The sequence below is a fragment of the Hypomesus transpacificus genome, chromosome 5 (genome assembly GCF_021917145.1).
Source record: "Hypomesus transpacificus isolate Combined female chromosome 5, fHypTra1, whole genome shotgun sequence".
Taxonomy (NCBI): domain Eukaryota; kingdom Metazoa; phylum Chordata; class Actinopteri; order Osmeriformes; family Osmeridae; genus Hypomesus; species Hypomesus transpacificus.
The window spans coordinates 3,969,165-3,991,171 of record NC_061064.1 but is presented as its reverse complement, the minus strand read 5'-3'; the positions used below and the strand labels follow the sequence as shown (position 1 = coordinate 3,991,171).

Sequence of the window (22,007 nt, the reverse complement as noted above, 5' to 3'; positions counted from 1 at the left end):
TCCCTCGGAAATTGAAATGTGTTAGAAATGCCTTCTCTCTAGATTTTACATGTGTATAATCTTTGTATGACTAAATAGTTGTGTGTGTGTGTGTTTAAGTTTGTTTCAGAGAATTTCTAATAATCCTATAACGTTTCCCAAATTTCACCCTATTGTGTTGAAAAGGTTATGAATGGAGGACTTGGTAACAGTCACATTATAGTTGTTGCTTCAATGTTTTGGATTTTGGTGCAGTGTTTGGATTTTCAATTATTCAGTCAACACAAGCTGTCAATCAATCTATCCATTCCTAAAAACAATATACATTTGATGGATGTATTCACGTTATCTCCACTAGAGGACCTAATGACGTCATAACATCTGCGACTATTCTTACCACGCGGGGTCTAATGTGCAGTTGATGAGGTAAACAAACGGTGCGAGGCTTGTTTGTTACAGATCATTGAAGTCCATCATTTCCTTTTATGATAAGTATACATTGCTTGACTTAGGTTTAATTTGTAAAGCGGCTTTCTATAGACCATGCCCCACTACCCCGATCATCCTCCGGCGAAAAAATTCAAGCCGGGGTCTCCTTTTTTTCGTCTCGATAAGAAGCCTGGGATGCTGCTACCAAGAAAAGGAAGTGCATCGGTTCCAATAGATATCCAAAGAAAACACCTCCCGATATATCAGGCAAAGTCTCAACTCATCAACCAACTTAGACAGCTCCACAATGCAGTCTTGATAGGTAAGAATGGCCTCAAAAACAAACTCATGCTTTCTGATATCCTGCACTTTTCGCATGGCTGCCAAGACAAGACAACTAAGAAGATACCTTGCTAACTTTGGGCAAATGCCAGTGGTAGTCTGTTTATTTAGAACGTTTTAGTGTATTAAGTAATTAGTGTAGTTTTCGTGCCTGTGGAGAGTTCGCTTGAATGCTGTCCTACTGTCCATCAGGTGAGACGGGTTCTGGGAAGACCACACAGATACCTCAGTACCTGTTTGAGGCAGGCATCGGCCGACAGGGCATTGTCGCTATCACCCAGCCTCGCCGAGTGGCAGCTATCTCTCTGGCAGGAAGGGTGGCAGAGGAGAAGAAAACTCAACTTGGGAAGCTGGTAATGACAAACTGAAGCCATAACAGTTCAAGACGTATTTTTTTAACCAGGCTACCTAAATTGATACGGAAATGACTTTTGCAACAGGTCGGTTACACTGTGCGGTTTGAGGATGTGACGTCCTCTGAGACCAAGCTGAAGTTCATGACAGATGGGATGCTGCTGCGCGAGGCCATAGGAGACCCGTTGCTGCTGCGCTACACCGTGGTGGTCCTGGACGAGGCCCACGAGCGCACCGTCCACACCGACGTCCTGTTTGGAGTGGTGAAGACGGCGCAGCGCAAACGCAGAGAACAGAACAAGCTGCCACTGAAGGTAGGACACGGTTGGCACGTGTTTTGCTGTTGTACATGTGGCAATGAAAAAGCGTGGAGACAAGATGGCTGCCACTCTCGTTTTTCTCTCGATGTAGGTGATTGTGATGTCAGCCACCATGGATGTGGACCTGTTCTCCCGGTACTTCAACAAGTCTCCCGTGTTGTACCTAGAGGGCAGGCAGCACCCCATCCAGATCTACTACACCAAACAGCCCCAGTCCGACTACCTCCAAGCCGCACTGGTGTCCGTCTTCCAGATCCATCAGGTACTGACAGCCGTCTCTACGCAAGCACACGTAGGACACTCATTCATGTCATGGCACACTCATTTATCCCAAGTCTGACTGCGATATGCCTCCGTACATCAGTATGTAATAACGTTGTTGTGCGTGTGTGTGTGTGCTCTGAGCAGGAGGCCCCTCCATCCCACGACATCCTGGTGTTCATGACGGGTCAGGAGGAGATTGAGGCTCTGGCTCGGACCTGTCGAGACATCGCCAAACACCTGCCTGACAGCTGTGGCCCCATAACCGTCATCCCTCTGTACGCCTCGCTGCCCCCCACGCAGCAGCTCCGAGTCTTCCAGCCCGCCCCCAAGGTACAGCTCCTCCGCCTCAACCCCCTTTTTTGTTAGTTAACGTGGTAGGGTGGGGTTTGCAGGGATAGTTTGTGCGGATAGACTTATGCGTTCTGCAGAGAAGGGAGGCTTGCGTTTTGGAATGGATTCTTTTTTTTTCGACAACGTAGTTAAGGCAACAGGCGTGTGGTGCTCAGGCGGTCGTCTTAACTGAGAAGTGCTGCGGGAAACCCTGCAGCTGCTGAACATCCCTCCTTCGACACAGCTTTTACACTGTCGATGCTTGCAGCGCAACTTGCCTCAGCCATGCCCCCGTCCCTTGCTGTTCTTCCAGGGTTGCAGAAAGATCATCCTCTCGACCAACATCGCCGAGACGTCAGTCACCATCTCAGGGATCAAATACGTCATAGACACGGGCATGGTAAAAGCGAAGCGCTTCAATCCAGGTGAGGCTCCACTCCTGAGGAATATCCCCCTCTTCCTTCCTTCTAGTTTAATGGTGTAATTGTCCAACATCGCATGCTACAAATGTGTGTGTTGCTCGCAGAAAGCGGTCTGGAAGTGCTGGCAGTGCAGCGGGTGTCCAAGGCCCAGGCCTGGCAGCGAGCGGGCAGGGCCGGCAGAGAGGACTCGGGGTCCTGCTACCGCCTCTACACCGAGGAGGAGTTTGACAACCTCATCCCCATGACCGTGCCTGAGATCCAGAGGTGAGGGCCCGCCGCTTCCCCGCGCGGGGAACCGTGTTCTCTGGAGACGGGAGAGAAGCTGACGTGGGGAACCTTACAGCTGACTGTGCTGCAACACATTTGTGTCATTGTGATGGAGGTTTCTGTTTCTCTTTTCCCTGTGTGTGTGTGTGTGTGTGTGTGTGTGTGTGTGTGTGTGCCGTAGGTGTAACTTAGCCAGCGTGGTTCTCCAGCTCATGGCTCTGGGGATTCCAGACGTGATGAATTTTGACTTCATGTCCAAGCCGTCCCCCGGTAAGCCTGCACTCAGAACCTGCTGTAGCCTGGCTGTGATCTGAAGTGGAGTCCTCCTTGTTAACCCTTGGCTGTGTTAACCTGGTGTGATGGGTGTGGTTGGGCAGAGGCCATGCGTTCTGCGCTGGAGCAGCTGCAGCTGCTAGGAGCCGTGGAGAGGAAAGAGGAGCAGGTGTCCCTCACGGCCCTGGGGAAGAAGATGGCCAGCTTCCCTCTGGAGCCCCGCTACGCCAAGGTAAGACACGCACACCGAGGACCTGATATATTATAGGGACTCCTACAAACTACAGGACTGGAAAGGGTGGCTTGGTTCTCAACTAGGGAGAGTGTACTCTTACTTACACACACATCTCTCGCTCTCACTTTCAGCCTGTCTTTCTTGTCAGCCTGAATAAGATCAATAGATATGTACTGTAGCTACGATCAAAACAATGTACAGCACTACTTTAATAACCATGTTCTCTCTCTTTGTCTCTGTCTGCAGACTATCATGCTGTCTCCAGACTTCTCGTGTTCTGAGGAGGTCCTGACCATTGTGTCTCTGCTGTCCGTGGATACGGTGCTCTACAACCCACCTGCCCGACGAGAGGAAGTTCTTGCCGCACGCAGGAAGTTCTCCTCCAGCGAAGGCGACCACATGACCCTCCTCAGCATCTACAGAGCCTTCAAAAAAATGGGCGGAAACAAGGTCAGCTGATCCTCTTCGTTCGTTGTCCAGTCTGGACATAAAATGTGGTAAAACAATGTCCAGAGAAGTGACTTCCGGTTGACGTGGTCGATTCAGTGTTGAGTGCCTCGTTTCAGGAGTGGTGTCGGGAGAACTTTGTTAACAGCAGGAACATGGGCCTGGTCGGGGAGGTCCGTGCCCAACTCAGAGAGATCTGCCTCAAGGTACAAACCCCCCAGAAAAAAAACCCTCTTTGAACTAACTGGTACAATGTCCACGTGTGCATTATCATTTAACAACACCCTGCCTGTGGTTTCTCAGCTGGGTCTGAAACTGGAGTCGTGCGGGGCAGACACGGGGTCCGTCCGGCGCTGTCTGGCCCATGGGATGTTTGTGAACGCTGCAGAACTGCAGCTGGACGGCAGCTACCTAGCCCTGGACACCCACCAGCCTGTGGCCATCCACCCCTCCTCCGTCCTCTTCCAGGCCAAGCCCGCCTACGTGGTCTTCAACGAGCTGCTGCACACCTCCCGCTGCTACATGAGAGACCTGTGCCTGGTGGACGCCGATTGGCTGGTGGAGGCCGCACCTGAGTACTTCCGCCGCAAACTCCGCCCCATGAAAAGTTAGCCAATGGGGAGGCACGACTGCAGCCGAGCCACACTTCCTTACCACAATCTTGTTTTTCACCCAGTGACAGTGCATGATGGGGAAAAGTTCCAAAGTTTCCAAAACATTTTGCTAGATGATATTTACTTACTGCTTGTTTCTAAAGCAGAACATTTCCAGTTGTGGACAGGTCTGAGATAGAGATGTTGTGGGCGTGTCTTCTACCTCCTCTTTAAGAAGAAGCAGGCATGTACCCATAGCAGAAACATCCTTTTCATCTAGTTCGCCAGGAATATTAATCCGACATGGAACAGAAATGTTGCTTCTTCTTGGCTTGGTATTTCTTGTGCCTGCAACCATTTGCCTCAACCTGGAAAGTAGATTCTGGCCAATGTTCTAGTGCTCACGTTCAGTCATAGATATTACATTTAGCATGTTCCATTGCAGCACACAACAATCAAGAAGGGACCTGATGAGGTCTTGAATACCCTCATATTGAGCAAAGAAAGATGCACCAGTGATTCTGAAAACAGCATCATCTGCTGATTTGTTTGCAGAAGAGTTACACAGCTTTTTGAAGGGTATAAATACACATGTAATGTATTCAATCTTACATTTAATGCCTGCACTTTCAACACCAATGCATGCTTTGTAGCTAAAGCTACAAAACAGGAGACAAGTTCACGAGATTGAATATTGAATTTTTCTGTATACAAGTCACTTCATGCATCCTGTTAAAGGGAATCAACATAGTTGCACCCAAAATGGTATGCAATGCAATGCATGGAGATTGATTTGATCACTCAGGTCTTTGATACATTGTAGAAATATACAGGAAATTCAATTTGCTTTTTAGATTGATATATTCTCTTTTATATCAGAACAATGTTATGGAATAGTCTAAATCTAGTGTAATTTATAAATCATTATTTTATCTTGTAAGTGGTAACTGCAATAAAATATATGATGTAAGAATGTCTGAATGAATCCATTTTGATATTTAAAACTAAAAGGTGAAGTCATTTGGAATGTCATCAAGTGGTTACGTTGTACTTGAAGTAGTGGTTGAAGTTACTTAACACGTGATGGCGCTATACAAAGTCTCCATTCATCTGGACTAAATAAACCTCTCCGTTTGCTGTTTTGAGATTATATAGGAATGGATAAAAAGGGTTACTTTAAATCCAAATCATAATCGTGTAAAGCTCGTTTACAAAAGTTGTAGACTCTTGAAGCAGAATTATTTCTTACCATATCCGGTTCAAGGTTCGTTGATATGAGAGGTCAGGGTGTCCTTCCACACATGTGTTCACGCAATCCGGTTGATATAGTGTCAGTGCTGTAAAGGAACTTGAAGCTTCTCTGAATTCGGGGTTTATCAAACTCTTATCTCTTGGATCCTCATTAATACCCGCTGATAGTAATGCTAAAATATTTTTCCCGTGCGGTTGGAACCGCAGTTCGATATTCTACAGTCACCGCGTCTTCGGCCCGAGCGTTACCTCTTACAAGACCGGCGTTATGTTCTCCAAGTTCAGCAACTACCCGGCCTTTCACTCGGTCACTCTGGATGATGAACAGTAATGGAGCTTCTTCAGGTTACAGATCAAAACTGCTAACTTCCAAGGTTTTGAATCCTTCAGTTTCGTGTGGGTGTGAAGGATTGCACACAGAAGGTAAATGAGAAGATAAGCTATACCGTGTTAGCCACCTGGCTTGCGATGTCAAAATGTGTTGTCTAGTTATCTGGTCACGACTTTCTTGGCATGCTAGCTAGGCTACAACATGATCTTAACCCACACGTGCCTACCAGCTATAGCCTAATAGTAATGTTTAATTGTTTATAATTATAACAGGACATGTTTGGGATGATGAAACGGTTAGCAATAGCGAGGTAGTAGGCTAGTTATCTACCATTGAGTGATGCTGTTACAGGATTATAAAGAGCAACCAATGTCATACTGTCTAGTAGAAGGCACACACACCCCACATCATGTAAAGTGAACCATAACCTTTACACTTATCTATAGATTGTAGCTTGCAGGCATTTGCTGGAATGGTTACACAACCCAGAACAGGTGTCATTTTAGCGTCGCTTGCTTGAGTAAAAAAATAATGACACTTTTCCATTGTTATTTGGTGACAGGAGACAAAGCCTTCGGAGATTTCCTGTCGGATGAAATCAAAGAAGAGAAGAAGATCCAGAAAAGCACTGCACTTCCAAAAATGTCGGGAGGGTGGGAATTGGTGATGAACGGCACAGAGGTTAAACTCAACCGCACTATTTCAGGAGAGAAGTATGACGGCATTTTTTATATTACGTTTTTTTAGTTTTTTTTTACGTATTCATATTGCCAATTTAACATTTGCTCATTCTTCTTCTGCAGAGTGACCGTCACATTCAATGTCAACAACAGTATTCCACCTAACTTTGAAGAGGAACCAGATCAAGGACAACAGAAGTCAGCAGAAAATGAGGTGAAATTATAAGACTCCCCCTACTTACCACATTGCATGTTTGCGGTTTATGTTCATCGGCCACAAACTGAATTGCCTATACTTGTGTTTCTGTTTACAGCCAGAGATTGTCTCGACACCCAACTTTGTAGTTGAAGTAACAAAACAGGCTGCCAAACATTCCTTGGTGTTTGACTGTCATTATCCTGAAGATGAAGTGAGTTATTGATAAAAGCAACATCCAGTTAGTTGTCCAAGCCGAGTCAGAGTAAATGAGGATGATTTTACTTGTTGGTGACAAAAGTTATGTTGACATTGTGGGGGTTTCAGGCAAGCCATGGAGAAGGAGAAGAGGAGAGTGACATCTTTGCCATCCGAGAAGTCAGCTTCCAGCCAGAAGGAGATAGTGACTGGAAGGAGACCAGTTACACACTCAACACAGACTCTCTGGACTGGGTAAGAGGTTTCACAAACACACCATGTCTCGTTTCAAACGACACATAAAGGGATATGAGTACTGAGCAGTAATCTTGCAGGCCCTGTATGACCACCTGATGGACTTCCTGGCTGACCGAGGGGTGGACAACACGTTTGCTGATGAACTGATGGAGTTAAGCTCTGCCGTTGAGCACCAAGAATATATCAAGTTCCTGGAAGATCTCAGTGGCTTTGTAAAATGTAGCTAATGCACATAAAAGACAATGTTGATCTTTTTGTAAGACCCACCCCTGTTAATTTAAACAACCTGTATTGGCACTAAACTGTCCTTTAGTTGGGCTCATCAGTTGTCAGTGTGAGATGCCTGCAGCAAGCCTGTTCAGGTAGTCTCATATTGGACTGCTTTGCTGCAAAGGTGTTCTGTAAATGTTCCACTGTCTCCTCCTTCCTGTAATTCATTAGGTTAATATATGAAGACAGTCGATGTCCAAAGCATAATAGATCAACTAGCCATGTGGAAGTCTGTAATAATGTATGCTAAATAAAACAGTTTGATATACCTGTGACTAATCAGTTGTTGAGGGAATGGAAGCAGATAAGGAAATGGTCAAAAGCATGAATTTGATTTACACCCCATGGTGTAGTGGGGCAGGGAAACATGCAGGACTGAGGCTCTCAACCACCAGGGTTGGCCACCCTGTTTTAAGGCCTTAAATTTAAAGTTCAGAATTTTTGACTTAAGACCCTGCGGGAACCCATATAAATAGCTAATATTCTCGATCTTATCCCGTCTTCCCAAAACACACTTTAAAATTGTAGTCTTCCCCAGTCAGATGGTCAGAAAAGAACATGGGTTTTTGTCAGTGTAGTTGGACATTGGAGGCTTTGTTCCCCCTGTCACATGCATACCTGGACTTGATGTACTTCTATAGCTATCTGCATTCATATTTTTATTAAACCCAAAACTAAGAACATCTTACAAATCTTTATTTTACAGAAATAAAAGCACTTTAGTGCAGGAACAACATTCTCCCAATGACACAGGGCTTATTAAATCACAAATAGTAAACAAAACACACTTCACAGAACCACAGAGAGGTAGTCACAAACCTGAAAACAAAAGAGATGTATAAATACAAACAAGACTTCAAATAGTACATTTGACTGGTCTGTAGGACCAATCCTTTCAACGACGACTAACGTCAATTCGACACGTGACTAACTGCCCAAACCCAATGGTGCTGGAGGTGAGGAGATACCTTGCAACTGATCATGAGGTTTGAAGAGCCGTCCATGTTTGAGGCCGTAGAGAAGACGGGGTTGTGAAGACACTCCTCCATGTGCTCCATGACCCTGCTCTCAAGAACACACTGCAGGAGCTCCGGGGTCACCCCCCTCATCTGGAGGAATCATCAGCACAGCTTAGTCCATACACTGATGTCACACATACTGGGATCTGGACCAGTGGTGCCCAACCCTGGTTCTTAGGGCACCCCTGTCCTGCATGTTTTAGATGTCCCTGCTCCAACAAACCTGATTCAAATGAATGGTCATAAGCAGGCTTCTGCAGAGCTGGATAACGACCCATTCATTTGAATCAGGTGTGTTGGAGCAGGGAAACATCTAAAACATACAGGACAGGGGTGCCCTGAGGACCAGGGTTGGGAACCAGCCTGGTTCCCAACCCTGGTAGACTAGAGGAATGTAATGTGAATTGAGATTACGAACCTGTGTGTTGATGTAGAGCCCACAGAGGCAGGATGTAAAATGGCTATTTACTGTCAAGTTGTTTCTGAAAGGGACAAGCGTGCAATGATGAATGGACGAGACGATGCTGAGAAGCAGCATTGATCTGGTCATATGTTATTGGTTGAACTTACGCATGACATATGGGACATATAATTTCCTTTTCTGCCTCCATTCCCTCAACAACTGAATCCAAGTACTGCTCCTCCATTTTCAAGCCCCTTTCAAATTCATCAATGATGGATAACTCTGTAAAGGGTCAAGCAAGAGTATATGGGGGGTCAGAGCACATTAGATCAACAACAAGTGGGGGAAAAAAACGACACGATTAAAATTGTTACCTTGAGACAAAAGTTCTTGTTGGATCTCTTCAAACACAGTTAATTCATCATATTCTTTTAAGGCACTGTACGTCTGCAAAAACAATAGTATTAAACTTTACTGAACTGTCACTAGTGTCACAATTCAGTTGATCATGTTGAGCAGTTATATTATTTATTTGCAGGGCAGGCCTACAGGAGCTAAGCGGGTAGGCCTACAGGAGCTAAGCTTCTCACCTCGCCAATGCCATCCTTATTCCACAAGGAGGGAAGTCCCCGGTTAGAAAGCTGGAGGGCGTTCCACTCTTCCTCCATCACCTCTTGAACGAGGGACTGAGAGCCCCGTGATCCGCCATCCCGACCCTCCGTCTCTCCCGTTTGCCTGAACTTGTCCAGCAATCTGGAACGGCTGTTTTTCAACCTGTCCACGCAACGCTTTAGGAAGGACAGAGTTAACATAAATTGCTAGCTTGACATTTAGGTTGCAAGAATGAGGCCTACTTGATATTACACTAGCTAAATACCACTCACTTATTCACTCCCTTGCTTGCAAGCATGACTTTAGGAACAAGGTAGTTTGATGGCAGCTATCAATAAACAATATTGACATTCAGGTGGCTAAATAAATGCTAAGTCGTCATTTAGACTAAACTAGGCTAATACTGTAGTTACTACAACTAGGATAACATTATACAATTCGCACCCTTCTGTACGTTTCTTTCCATGGCGGCGTAGTCCCTTTGTAAAGAGAACGATGTCTCTGTGAAGCATCCATTATTATATTTCAAGCTGCAATAGGTTTAGTTAACAAGTTTGTCAACCGTATAACAACTTACGCGCGCCGCTAACACAAGTCACAAACAAATCGTCAAATTAACCTCATGGCCCGGAAGCTGTTAGCGGAAAGCCTTATGGGTAATGTAGTTAGATCAGTAAATCTGCAAATATTTATTACAATTACTCATTCAACAGAAACAGCTTAGTTTACAATATTAAAGTTAATACTTTTATCAACGCTTTTTTCATTACTCCAATAAAACATGCCATTTCAATGCAAAGTGTACTGTCCTAATACTGCTGCTGTGCTTGTGACTTTTTTTGGTCAAATGTCTGTCTGTCTGATTGTCTGCATGGGGTAGCAGGATTGTGCATGCTGTGCTTGTCTCTTTAAACAAGTAGCCTGTATCTGTTTGGCTGGACCAGCTAGGACCTCGACTGGAAGACTGGTTGGGGCAGAGGTCTTTTTTTACATAACAGTCTATGACTTCCCTCATATCTTTTAAAGAGACATGTTGTAATGGCCAACTCTCAGTTGTTTACCTGTTGACATGGGAAGCTTATAGGCCTCATTGGAATTAACCAGTCCTATCTCTTTGCCATGCAACAGCAGGCTCGTGGCTAGTGGTGTTCCGACAAATGTGCTCTGCGTCAACTTTCGCGCGCCTCAACGGTGACTAGTCAAGCAGAAATATCTGGGACTCAAGTCCGGGGAAAAGTCCACTGCGAATCTATAGCTTCAATGTCAAAGGTTGACAGAATGTCCTCCGGGTTGTCAGGAAAAGCAAAGCCTAACCACGTACCCGACTCGGAATCAGAATCGGACCCTGAGGATCACCCGCCTGCATTTGGTTCTGGACCAGCTGTTGCTTCTATTCTGCGTACACAGGTCATCCATAGCGGGCACTTCATGGTGTCCTCTCCGCACAGTGACTGCACTCCACGGAGACGGAAAAGCGGAGCCACGGTGGGATATGATTTCGATACAGTGAACAGGACATGGTGTCAAACATACAAGTTCGGTCCGCTTAGTTCTGGAAGTCTGAGCATTGACCCAACGCTTACCCGGTTATTTGAGTGTATGTCACTGGCCTACAGGTAAATCATTATGCACTGTTAAACTTGTGCGTAAAATGGTGATGATTTCAGTCATCTGTGCCCATGCATCGTGTGTTGCATCATTACTCTGCTGAACCTGTACATTTCGCTTATCCAGTTTACATGTTGCTAGATCTTTAGTTACAAGTTTTAAAGTTTCAAGTTTATTATTAGGGTCATGATTCTGAACCTGTATTTTTGAGAATGCTTACAACTCTGTGTGGGCTTGCTGTAGGCCTACTTGCGAAACTCCTCTCAAAATCTTGACAGCAGACTGGACTTTGGTGTCAGTTGGCAACAGTGAATTACATTGCAACTGAGGGAAAGGAGAGCAACAGAGTGATCCTGTCCTCTGTCCTTTTTCAAACGTATTTCAGCATACATTGACTTTATTTCAATACCTTTACATTTTAAACCAATCTTTAATTTAAAAAACAAATGATCTGTCCTTGATCCCACCGATAGCAGCCACAGATGTCCACTAAGGACCTCGAAAAACATTGTTATTGCCAGGAATTAGGGATATTCTGCCAAGTAGCCTATGTTCCACAATATGAAGCTGGACTGCTTTCAGTAATATTATGTGCCTGTAACCTTTGGCAAGGAGAAGACTCCCCCTTCCATTCCCACTGTGTCAAATTAGTGATACTACTCATAAGATTATATTACTGTATGCAAAGACAGCAATACTACAGATTTAAAGTCTGTCAATAATGTCACATTATTATAATACTTTTTAAAATCTGCGATGGTTTTGAAACAGTTTGGTAAATAGACACAATAAGGACACATCACTATTTGTTCAAAGTTAATGTGAGCATTACTTTTCAACCAGTTTGGAACTCCTCAATATTAGTCACATAGTGTGAGCTTGTTGACACTAGTCTGTAATATCTGAGCCTCATTTTGAACGTTTCGCATGAACATCAGTTATCCTTGTTGATATGCTCCCAGAAGTCTATTAGCACCCTGTTAATGTTAAGACCCCTTCTGTCTTTTTGCTGAGCATGTGACATATGTCTCAACAAGTGTATTTGCTGTTTGAAAACATCCAACCCGAACCTGGCTTCCAAGCAACTCCACAAGCGCTAAGTCATCTAAGTGGTTCATTTTCACCATCACGTGTGCAGCTGGGTGTCAACGGAGAGGCAGAGTGGGAAAACAGCTTGTCAGTGTTTAGATGGATGAGCTTCCCTGATGGGGGCCCAGCAGAGTCACCTGTGAGATAGACTCAATGTTGTGATGAGCTTTGGGTGTTTGCTATCAAATCTGACATTTGTATCTCTGTATCTTTGTTCGCATACTGAACACACATACCCAGACACACTGTATTATGTATCAATGTAAACGTTATGGGAGGAATCGAGAACTTTGTTTTAAATTCTGTAATATTGTATTTTTTTCTTGAGAGAAAATCTGTCTTTTCTGACTAATCTATTTGTACTGAATTGATACGTTTCCTTCTTCAGTGGTAAACTTGTATCTCCAAAGTGGAAGTCTTTCAAGGGCCTTAGGTTACTGTGGAGGGATAAGATCCGTCTAAATAATGGAATCTGGAGAGCCTGGTTCATTCAGTGTGAGTCCTACAGACCCCCTTCCCAACCTCCTCATCTCTTTTGTTACGCACTTTTTTGTTATCATTTCTGTCTTTCTCTCTCTTTGTATGATTATGAGCCACATAATTCAATTTATTCAGCCAAATGAGAAATTGTAAAACAACTAAATGATTAATACGCGGTTGGCCACTGTCAGACAACACAAACAATAGTAGCAGAAGTATTAAACTCTTGAGTGGTCTGCATGGTAAAACCATGGATTGAACATATTTCTATTATGTTCAATATAATACAAGTAAAAGTTTGGTTCTTCTTCCGTGGTTTCAGATGTTGAGAAGAGGAAGAACCCTGTCTGTGGCTTTGTTACTCCTCTGGAGGGCTTGGAGGCAGAATCGCACCACAAACCTGAGGTGAGTGACCCCATGCCCCCTACAGCTCCCTCCTCAGTATAGTATGTACTGTTCTATTATTATGTTTGACTTGAAGTGGGATCCACTATAATCCTCTCTGTGGTCTGTGTTGGAAGGCAATTGTTTTAGAGGGAAGCTACTGGAAGCGCAGGATTGAGGTTGTGATCAAAGAATACCACAAGTGGAGGATATACCACAAGAAAAGGGTGAACCAACAGTCAACATGATAGATGGTACTGTAACAGCTGCAAAGTATACATCTGTTTTCTTGACATGTATCTGTTTTACCTTTTTAGCTTCAGAAAAACAAGGATGGTCTTTTGTCAATGCTACAGCAGGTGAGAATGACATAATTTACATGTTTGATTTATGGACTCTAACTCAGACAATTGACTCTGTGACTAAACAGTAACTGATATTAATGCCAATGTGGAATTTCCACCGCTCATGCAGTAGGTTGAAGCAGGTTGGTGGTGACATGTGTGAAAGATAGACAAGAGATATTGATGTTGGGGAATTGATAACCCAGTCGTAGTTGTATTTACCTTTGTAGGTTAGGAGCTTACCATATGACTGTCAAAATCCTGCTGGGCTCTATAAATAGAAATGTTCGACCCACCCTGGACAGTCAGCGCAGGAAAAGGGAAGATACCAAAAAAAATCAGTAAATGTTCAGTGACTTGCGTCATGGGCTGACATTTGTGTGCAAATTACACATTTTGATTGCATTCAGTGACAATACCTCTAATCTGTCCTTCAGTTCTGCTGTTTGATTTTCACTGAGGTGGCTTCAGACTTTAATGTCGCTTAATCATATCTGACCTACTTCCGGGGACGAACCGTTAAGCAGGGGTGTATTAACACTTTGATGTTTTCCTGGAATTGTAAACGTGTGCGTCGGTCGGTGACGTTACAATGGCAAAAAACAATCAGCCGTCTTGTGAGGAGAAGCTGATGCATCCTGGGAAGATCCCTAGTGATGACACGTGCCTCTCTTTACACTGTCTGTTTGGCCTGTTCAATTACTCTGTCACTGGATTCATTCTGTAATCAGTTTTCGAACCCCTTAACTTTTACCTGCTCTCAACCATTCATGCAATAATTTATGCAACAGTAACGACAGCACAGATGATGTCGACTGTTTCTATGTGTTCTGCGTAGAGTGGGTTTGTGAGGTTCAAAGGAATACATGCCGACAAGTACTACTCAGGTCAAAGGTCACAAAACAAGAGCTGGGCACCTACTGTCAACTCAAATCCTAAATGCCTTTGCTGTAAACACAGCTCACAAGTCATAAGACTGCCTTTCACTTTAAGAAAAGGTATTATTCATCACACCCTGGATAATTCTTTAAGAAATTGAGAAATTATGAATATAGAAACTGAGTTACCATTGATACAAGTGATAATTGTAGGAGCCTAAAAGGGATATTAACATTTAGCAAGAACATTTTTATCGTAAATAAGAAAGACAGGCCGAAATGACAGAACGGAAGTCTTTAATTTTCTTGTTTCTGACTTCAGAGGTTGTGTGTGTCAGGCGGGGGGCGGGGGGGGCGGGGGGCCGTCAGTGCACACGTGAGTGTGCCTGCCTGAATTAGGTCAGGGACAAAAGAATAAAGAAATGAATAAAAAGACATAATGGAACCAGGTAAGGGGGCTAGTGTTTTTCGCAAAACTGCTTCCTCAGTGTGACACGCATACTTCTTCTTCTGAGCTACACCAACACAATATAATTTTCCTCTGAGAAGGAAAACATGAAAAGTGTGAATAAAGGGGTTGTCGTTAGCTGAGACGTAATCAAAAGCATTTCCTCCCAATCCTGGGCTTCCCTATAAATGTGCTTTGTGACTTAGTGGAGAACCATGAAGAGTAGGAGATGTGGTTGAGGCACATTCATTTAAACACAGGTACAAGACACGGGCTCTGGATCCACATTTGCTGTGAGTGTTTTAGTGTTTTAACTGGTGCTAGGATTTAAAGTGAGGCTTTCTGCCTTTGAATGGCTTTCTTGAGATTGGAACAGATTTCGGAGGCAAGTGTACCAACAGTATAATGTGTTTTTGCATGAATTGTTTGTTTTTTGTTTTGGTTAGTAGAGAATTTCCATATGCATTATTAATCTTTATTATGAATTAATTAATCTAGTACAATTAAGTTACAGTACCACTGTTTCATTCAGATGTATTATTGTGTACGTAATTGCTTAGCAAGAAAAGATAATCTCACTTTTGGACAGAAGTAGAATCTCTAGTCGTACAGTGACTAAAAAGATCAGGTTGAAATCTCCCTCTCTAAAATGATGTTGCGCTGTTTCGGCGGTTGCATTATGAGTGCCCTCTAGTGGTGAACTCAGGCCGTCACAGAGTCTGGCAGCGTCTGATGCCCTTGTTCACTGTGTCCAGGGTCAAATCTGCCGGGCCGAGCTGGAGAAATGGTCCAGCCACATGTCCAAGGAGCCGGAAGCCACAGTGGAGGAGGCCCACATGTTTGACCTGGACTGCTTCCTATCAGACATCTCCGACACCCTGTTCACCATGACACAGAAGCCATGCCCCTGGGCCTCGGACCGCCACAACAGTGAGTGAGGGGGACGGGTCTATGTCGACAGTGGAACATTACATATATATACAGTACCAGGTAAAAGTTTTGACTGGTACTGTATATTGTTGAGGACTTCAGATAGTGAACAGGTACTGGGTTAAACACTTCGTCATGTGAGTCTGTAATTCAGGAAAGATACCACCCCATAAATAAGGAACTTGAAACGGATCAAATGAGAAGAACGGCCAATACACAGACATGCCCTGAGGCACATACCCATCTTCTCCTCTGTCTGTCTGACCCTTACCTCCTCAGCTTACACCAGCAACGCTGATATGATTCAGCCTGGCCTGACCCCCCTGCACCCTAACCTGGAGGACTTCATGGATATCCCAGGTACTGTACCCCGTCCTGTCTGACAGACCTACAGAGGTACTAGCCACCATCTCTGTATTAAACTTTAGGGATTCATCAAAGAAAACCCTAGGCTAAGGTATATTTTTGTAGTGTGTTTGGCATTGAATAGAAGGTTTTACTACTAATGATGACTCATTAATAATGTTTTGTCTCCTAAGAAGTCATCAATGCTAGAATTAGTCTATCATCATCTCACCTCATGAATTGTGTGGATGTATCACGTATTGGATGTTAGTAGTTGTTGGTTTTACTTCTACTGTGCTTCAGCAGCCATGTTCTTGCGTTAAGTTTGTTCAGTGGATGCTTGCTAAGTCAGGGATCTCTAGTGGTCACTTTGTGTGTGTATGTGTGTGTGTCTTTGGCTTTGACCCTCGGGGGTGAGGAGGAGGTCAGTAGCTGGGCTGAACACGTCAGAAGGAGGTAGTGGAAGTAGATGTGGTTAAACACAGCACCTCCACAGATGAACTTGGGCAGACGAATGGAGAAATTACCAGTGTCCCTCTCTGCTTTGTGCTCTTTCATGAATCTTATTGAATGGCAAAACGATGACAACATTTCATCCCTCCACAGTGTAAATCTTTCTGTACTGTATTCTGCAGTTGGCCAGTGATAGAGGCGACTATGTGTGTGTGTGTGTGTCTGTACGGATATGCACGTCAAGGCCTGGCTGGGTCCTCTGGGGTCAGCTGTCTGTCTCTGTCACAAGGGCCAGAGAGCGGGTGGCGTGTGAGTGGCATTGTGTTTAGGAGGCACACAAATAGAGAGCTCCTCCATGTGACTCTGTCACCCCACGTCACGGTGGGAATGGAAGCCCAAAGGAGAGTCCACCGCCCTGGCTGTTGGTTGTGTTTCCTGCCAGGCTACTGTGGATGCTACTCCGAGTTGTGGCCCAGCTACGTTGTTACTGGTGCAGAGACGGCCACATAGGGACCTACTGGTAGGCGCTTGATCAAGTCATTATCTACTGCTTGGTTTTTCTTGCGTGTTTGTAGGTTAACGCATGACTTATAGTAATTCATCTGCTCAATAGGTGTTTACTGAAACTGTTCCATCTGGCAGAGGATGGGATTTTACCTCAACTTGTTTTGGATTCGCTGAAATGACTTCCTGTCTCCTGCCAGCTCTGCTGTGAATCATGTTTTCAGAGTGTTGAAGTCCGGTGGACTCATTTGAAATGACACAGAGGGACACCTGGCGACGTTGGGACGGAGCCAAGCGTGTTGTGTTCACAGGGGTTTGTTGTGTTTTGGTGTTGTAAAGGAAAGGTGTTTGTTATGAATGGCTGTTTGGCATTGAAGGCATTTGATATTCCGTGGACACTATGTCTCTGACATGGGTACAGAGCTGCTTCCTGCTGCCAGTCCTCTGCATGGGGACTCAGTGGGACTGAGGGACACGCATTCTCTGGAAGCCCACCAGAAATGTTCCATAGTGCCATCCTGCAACATCCCACATGGCGATCCGGAAGTAGAGCTTCGCTGAGTAAACAATATAGACAGTTACACAGAGGAGGAATGTAGGTGGTTAAACAATGAAGGTACAGTTACATTTGAGTGTGTTTCCAGTGATGATTGTTCAGCAAATGAATCTGTCCTTGAAGCTGAACACACAGTAGGGCAAGGTAGAGTCTCTTCCATATGTGTAAATATTGTTTATGGTCCTGGTGCTGTCATGTTGCAGATATCTTTATGAGCTACCGGGGTCAGCCGTCAGAGCACACTGGATATACGGACTGTGAATACTTTGAAAGCTTGTCCTCTGGAGCTTTTGTCTCAGTGCCTCCGCCTGTGGTCAGCAGTCCTCAGCTGCACGTTAACCCCCACCTGACTCAGGTACTTCACAACTTCTACCCACAACTGCTGTATTGTAAACGTTGAACATGTCACGGTACTCTCTTGATGGATGATCTCTCTTGCAGCCCAGCCTGTCATCCGACAGCTTGTCTCACCCCTCCTCATCCAATGCCTTGCCAGGCCCTGGCTTTCACCAGCAACCCCTGGCCTCTAACATGACCTTCGACCCCAGCAACGAGGCCAAGTTCAAAGGTCAGCAGGACTACAATGAGTATCATGCCTCAGGCATGGTATCCGGGGCAATGCCCTATGGACACCAGTCTTACCCTGGCGCTGCCATCTCCACGGCAACCGCCAGCTTAGAGCCCGTCGCCTCAGGCAGCCCTTTCATATACCCTCCTCCGTGTAGCAAGTACGGTTACCATTCCACCTCGTCCAGCACTCTGGCATCCACGGTCATCACCCACACAGCCTCGTCCATGGGGGGTCCAGGGTCCGACCACCAGGCCCACAGCTACCCCGCCACAGGGGACATGTACCCCCCGAGTCACTGCATCTCTCAGGGGTATCCCTCGGTAGCGCCCGCCCCGTCCCACGCCTCCCTGCCCTCTGTCCCTGCGGCCCACTGCTTCTCAGCCCCTCAGCAGGGGGGCGTGGGGAGCGGCAGGGGGAAGCGCAAGCACAAGACCCCGGGGCCGAGGGAGGCCGTGCCCGTGAGCGGCCTGTCTGGGCCCCGCCCCAGCGCTCCTCCCCAGAGCAGCTGCCTGGCTAAGCTGCTGTCGTCGGGCAAGCAAGAACGTTAGTGCCTCCTGCCACTTTCATCATCAATACACGGCGTAGTACCACAATACCCTCTTTTACTTTGAGATGTATTCAACTCTTAACTTTGAGCTTTTTTTGTTTGTAGGCAAACCAGCGCTGGAGTTTGATGGAACTTTGGTGGCTACAAAAGGACATAGGTCAACTTCTCCTAACTCTCTAGTAAGACTATTGTTTAAGGAGTCCTCAGTGATTTAGTTTGAAAATATCATTTTTGGTTTCAGGCATGTTTCAAACCTTTGCGCTGCAAGGTCATGGAATAATACAATCATTTCTTCTACATGTCTTTGGTACCTTTGCATGAAAAGTACCAGTTCTACTGCTAACTGCAGGATGTGTTTTGTCCAGCAGTCAGGTGGCAGCATGGCCACAAGGGGGCCAGCGTCCCAGCTAAAACCAGGAGCCCCCTGGCCCTCGATGGCCCCTGTCCTCCCCCCTGTCCTCCCCCCTGTCCTTCCCCCCCTGCACTGCCAGACCTCTAGCCGGGGTCATGCAGGAGCCCAGGCCAGCTTGGCCCGGGGCTCTGCGGTGTCTGCCCTCCTCACTCAGGGCATGGCACACACCAACACACCCCTCCTCATCCCCAAGACAGAGAAGCTCTCCCCTGTACAGATCTATGGCACTGAAAGGACCAGCTTAACCGATGCTCAACACATTTCAAATCCTTTCGGTATGCGGTTCCAAAGTTTCTTTTGATGTCGGAAAATGACGTTAAAGTTTGAAATCCTGACTTCTGACCGGGGTTTTTTTTCCAGCAAGTTTCTTAGGTCCTTCGGGCCAAACGTCCCCCACCAGCCTCCTGGAGAAAGTATCCAATCCGGAGTCCCCACACTCCCTACCTGGCCAATCCAAGACAGAAACACATAAGGTACATTCACAAACTCCATTCATAAACCTTCCCCCCTGACAACTGTTACCCGAGAAAAGAATCTCTCACTAATGTGATGGCGGCGTGCTTATCTGGTGCCGTGGTAACCCCAGGGAGCCGTGGGGCTTCTGGGCTGACACCATGTTGACATCTTGTGTCTCTGAGCAGAGCTTTATCTTACAGACCGAGTCCAGGAGGATCACTCATATCTCTGCCGAGCAAAAGAGACGCTTCAACATCAAAATAGGATTCGACACCTTACACAGCCTTGTCACAACGATGAGCTCTCAGCCCAGTATAAAGGTATTGCTGGGATGGGTCGCGTCAGCGCAACACACGCAAAGCAAAAAAACGCACGGAACTGCATTCAAACCCAATCATTTGAAGTCGAATTTGTTTCAAAGCGCGACCTCTGTCACGTCTGCCACTCCCGCTAAGCTGGGAGTGGGCGTGTGGAGCCCCAGTGATTCTCCCTGTCGTCCCTACCAGATCAGCAAAGCCACCACGCTGCAGAAGACGGCCGAGTACATCAGCAAGATGCAGCAGGACAGGAGCCAGCTGCACGACGAGGCCCAGAGACTGAGGGAGGAGATCCTGCTGCTCAACTCAGCCATCAAGTGAGAAACCGCACACTGCCTCGGAAACAGCGTCCGACCGTGCTCGTTTGGGGAGTATGTGTGCGGGCCTGCCCCGAAGGCCTGCGCGTAGCTGACTGGAGACGCTCTCTGTCCCCATGCAGCGTGTGCCAGCAGCAGCTTCCTGCCACCGGTGTGCCAATCACGCGCCAGCGTTTCGATCACATGAGGGAGAAGTTCCGTGAGTACGTCCGGGCCCAGATGCTGCAGAACTGGAAGTTCTGGATTGTATCCTTCTTCGCTCCCTCTAGATCTCTGTGGAAAACTAGCGCCCGGATTTACGTTTCTCTTTCATATGCAAGTTTTTAGAACGTACATTATCATTCAAACACCGGGCGTTTTTATCCCCCTTAACTTGGGTTTAGTTCAGCATCATCATTGAGCCGCTGTTTGAGTCTTATAATGGGATGGTGTCTACCGCTAGCGTGGAGGACCTGTGCCGCACCACCTTGTCGTGGCTGGACCAACACTGCTCACTCCCCTCGTTGAGACCCAGTCAGTCCTGTAGCTCCAGTATTCTGCATGCCTGTCTGTCTGTCTGTCTGTCTCGGCCTGTGTTCCCCAAAGTGTTCTCCTCCCTCTCTCGGCCTGTGTTCTCCTCCCTCTCTCCCCCTGTGTTCTCCTCCCTCTCTCTGCCTGTGTTCACCTATCTCTCTCTGCCTGTGTTCTCCCTCTCTCTGCCTGTGTTCTCCTTCCTCTCTCTGCCTGTGTTCTCCTCCCTCTCTCCCCCTGTGTTCTCCTCCCTCTCTCTGCCTGTGTTCACCTCCCTCTCTCTGCCTGTGTTCTCCTCCCTCTCTCTGCCTGTGTTCACCTCCCTCTCTCTGCCTGTGTTCACCTCCCTCTCTCTGCCTGTGTTCACCTCCCTCTCTCTGCCTGTGTTCACCTCCCTCTCTCTCTGCCTGTGTTCACCTCCCTCTCTCTGCCTGTGTTCTCCTCCCTCTCTCTGCCTGTGTTCTCCTCCCTCTCTCTGCCTGTGTTCTCCTCCCTCTCTCTGCCTGTGTTCCCCTATCTCTCTCGGCCTGTGTTCACCTCCCTCTCTCTGCTCTCTCTCCGTTCCTCCTCAGTGGTCCTGAGTTCACTCCGGCTCCTCAGCACGTCCACGTCCATCCTGACAGACCCCAGCCTGGTCCCAGAGCAGGCCACCCAGGCTGTCACTCTGCGCCACCTCGCTGCAGCCCAGGACCACTCCACGCACCCCCTCCCCAGGGACGGCTCACAGCCCATGTGACCCGGCCAGCCCTTCGCTCGGAGGAGACGGGAACACCTCCCTCCACCAGCTGTGGCGTAGGGATTCTTCTTCACGGTGGAGCTTGACGCTGCAGAAGTTCACCCCTCTTCGAAGTTCGACATGCAACTTGGTTACAGTGTTCTCATGGATGTTTTCCATCTCAAACATTCCAAAGTTGTGATTTAAAACAAGCTTGCTGCCTGTTGCAGATAGTTGACTGTTGGTATGTTTTGTTTCACTCAATGATTTAAAGTGACTGTTATGGTTATGTTGTCCCAGTTTAATAATTGAAGTGCAGGCAGATAGATTCAAAGGGCTACATGTAAAGGCACATTTTGTAAATCAACAGAAGTTTCAGTTGCTTTCTAAAATGACATAATAGTTACCCGACAAATACACATGTATCTGAAAACGGATCTCAGGTTATGTTGCACATTGCAAATTCCCATTCCTTGCTCAATAAAGACCTGTATCTTTAATATTGCTTTATTTGTCTTCAGTTTACAATTTTCAGAAATAAACAAATATTAGGTACAGGTTGTAAAGAGTATTGCTCTATATGGCGTTTATACAGATTATTGCACTAGATGGCGTTATTCGAGTGCTGGTGTAGTTACAGTATAGACTAGTTGTGGTCCAGAACAGAGGT

At 46.2% G+C, this 22,007-nt stretch overlaps 4 protein-coding genes across 6 annotated transcripts; 3 read left to right on the top strand and 1 right to left on the bottom strand.

The window, feature by feature from the left end:
* Nucleotides 1-327: 327 nt before the first annotated feature.
* On the top strand, nt 328-4,979 carry dhx33 (DEAH (Asp-Glu-Ala-His) box polypeptide 33). Of its 2 annotated transcripts, XM_047020544.1 has the most exons (13): nt 332-405; nt 595-730; nt 943-1,103; nt 1,191-1,418; nt 1,516-1,686; nt 1,833-2,018; nt 2,332-2,443; nt 2,545-2,704; nt 2,889-2,977; nt 3,085-3,212; nt 3,462-3,665; nt 3,782-3,868; nt 3,966-4,979. In XM_047020544.1, the coding sequence occupies exons 2-13, from the start codon at nt 604-606 to the stop codon at nt 4,272-4,274; spliced, it is 1,962 nt and encodes a 653-aa protein (XP_046876500.1). In that variant the 5' UTR covers nt 332-405; nt 595-603; the 3' UTR covers nt 4,275-4,979. The 2 variants fall into 2 exon arrangements, with proteins under 2 accessions (XP_046876499.1, XP_046876500.1); XM_047020543.1 differs by having other exon boundaries at nt 328-730.
* Nucleotides 4,980-5,505: 526 nt separating this feature from the next.
* On the top strand, nt 5,506-7,707 carry LOC124468224 (complement component 1, q subcomponent binding protein). Its single transcript, XM_047020874.1, has 6 exons — nt 5,506-5,929; nt 6,400-6,550; nt 6,641-6,731; nt 6,832-6,927; nt 7,041-7,166; nt 7,247-7,707. Exons 1-6 carry the CDS (start codon nt 5,677-5,679, stop codon nt 7,394-7,396), a joined length of 867 nt encoding a protein of 288 aa, XP_046876830.1. The 5' UTR covers nt 5,506-5,676; the 3' UTR covers nt 7,397-7,707.
* Nucleotides 7,708-8,118: 411 nt separating this feature from the next.
* rpain (RPA interacting protein) lies at nt 8,119-10,112 on the bottom strand. The gene is made up of 7 exons (XM_047020876.1): nt 9,918-10,112; nt 9,452-9,649; nt 9,236-9,308; nt 9,029-9,143; nt 8,877-8,940; nt 8,408-8,548; nt 8,119-8,258 (listed from the first exon to the last, which is right to left on the bottom strand). Exons 1-7 carry the CDS (start codon nt 9,987-9,989, stop codon nt 8,229-8,231), a joined length of 693 nt encoding a protein of 230 aa, XP_046876832.1. The 5' UTR covers nt 9,990-10,112; the 3' UTR covers nt 8,119-8,228.
* Nucleotides 10,113-10,478: 366 nt separating this feature from the next.
* LOC124467993 (carbohydrate-responsive element-binding protein) lies at nt 10,479-21,799 on the top strand. Of its 2 annotated transcripts, none has more exons than XM_047020540.1 (17): nt 10,479-11,089; nt 12,559-12,665; nt 12,973-13,055; nt 13,172-13,261; nt 13,352-13,393; nt 15,460-15,634; nt 15,914-15,994; nt 17,696-17,847; nt 17,934-18,606; nt 18,716-18,789; nt 18,979-19,297; nt 19,383-19,495; nt 19,679-19,798; nt 19,985-20,112; nt 20,235-20,358; nt 20,496-20,625; nt 21,195-21,799. In XM_047020540.1, the coding sequence occupies exons 1-17, from the start codon at nt 10,734-10,736 to the stop codon at nt 21,356-21,358; spliced, it is 2,931 nt and encodes a 976-aa protein (XP_046876496.1). In that variant the 5' UTR covers nt 10,479-10,733; the 3' UTR covers nt 21,359-21,799. The 2 variants fall into 2 exon arrangements, with proteins under 2 accessions (XP_046876496.1, XP_046876494.1); XM_047020538.1 differs by having other exon boundaries at nt 18,976-19,297.
* Nucleotides 21,800-22,007: the final 208 nt, after the last annotated feature.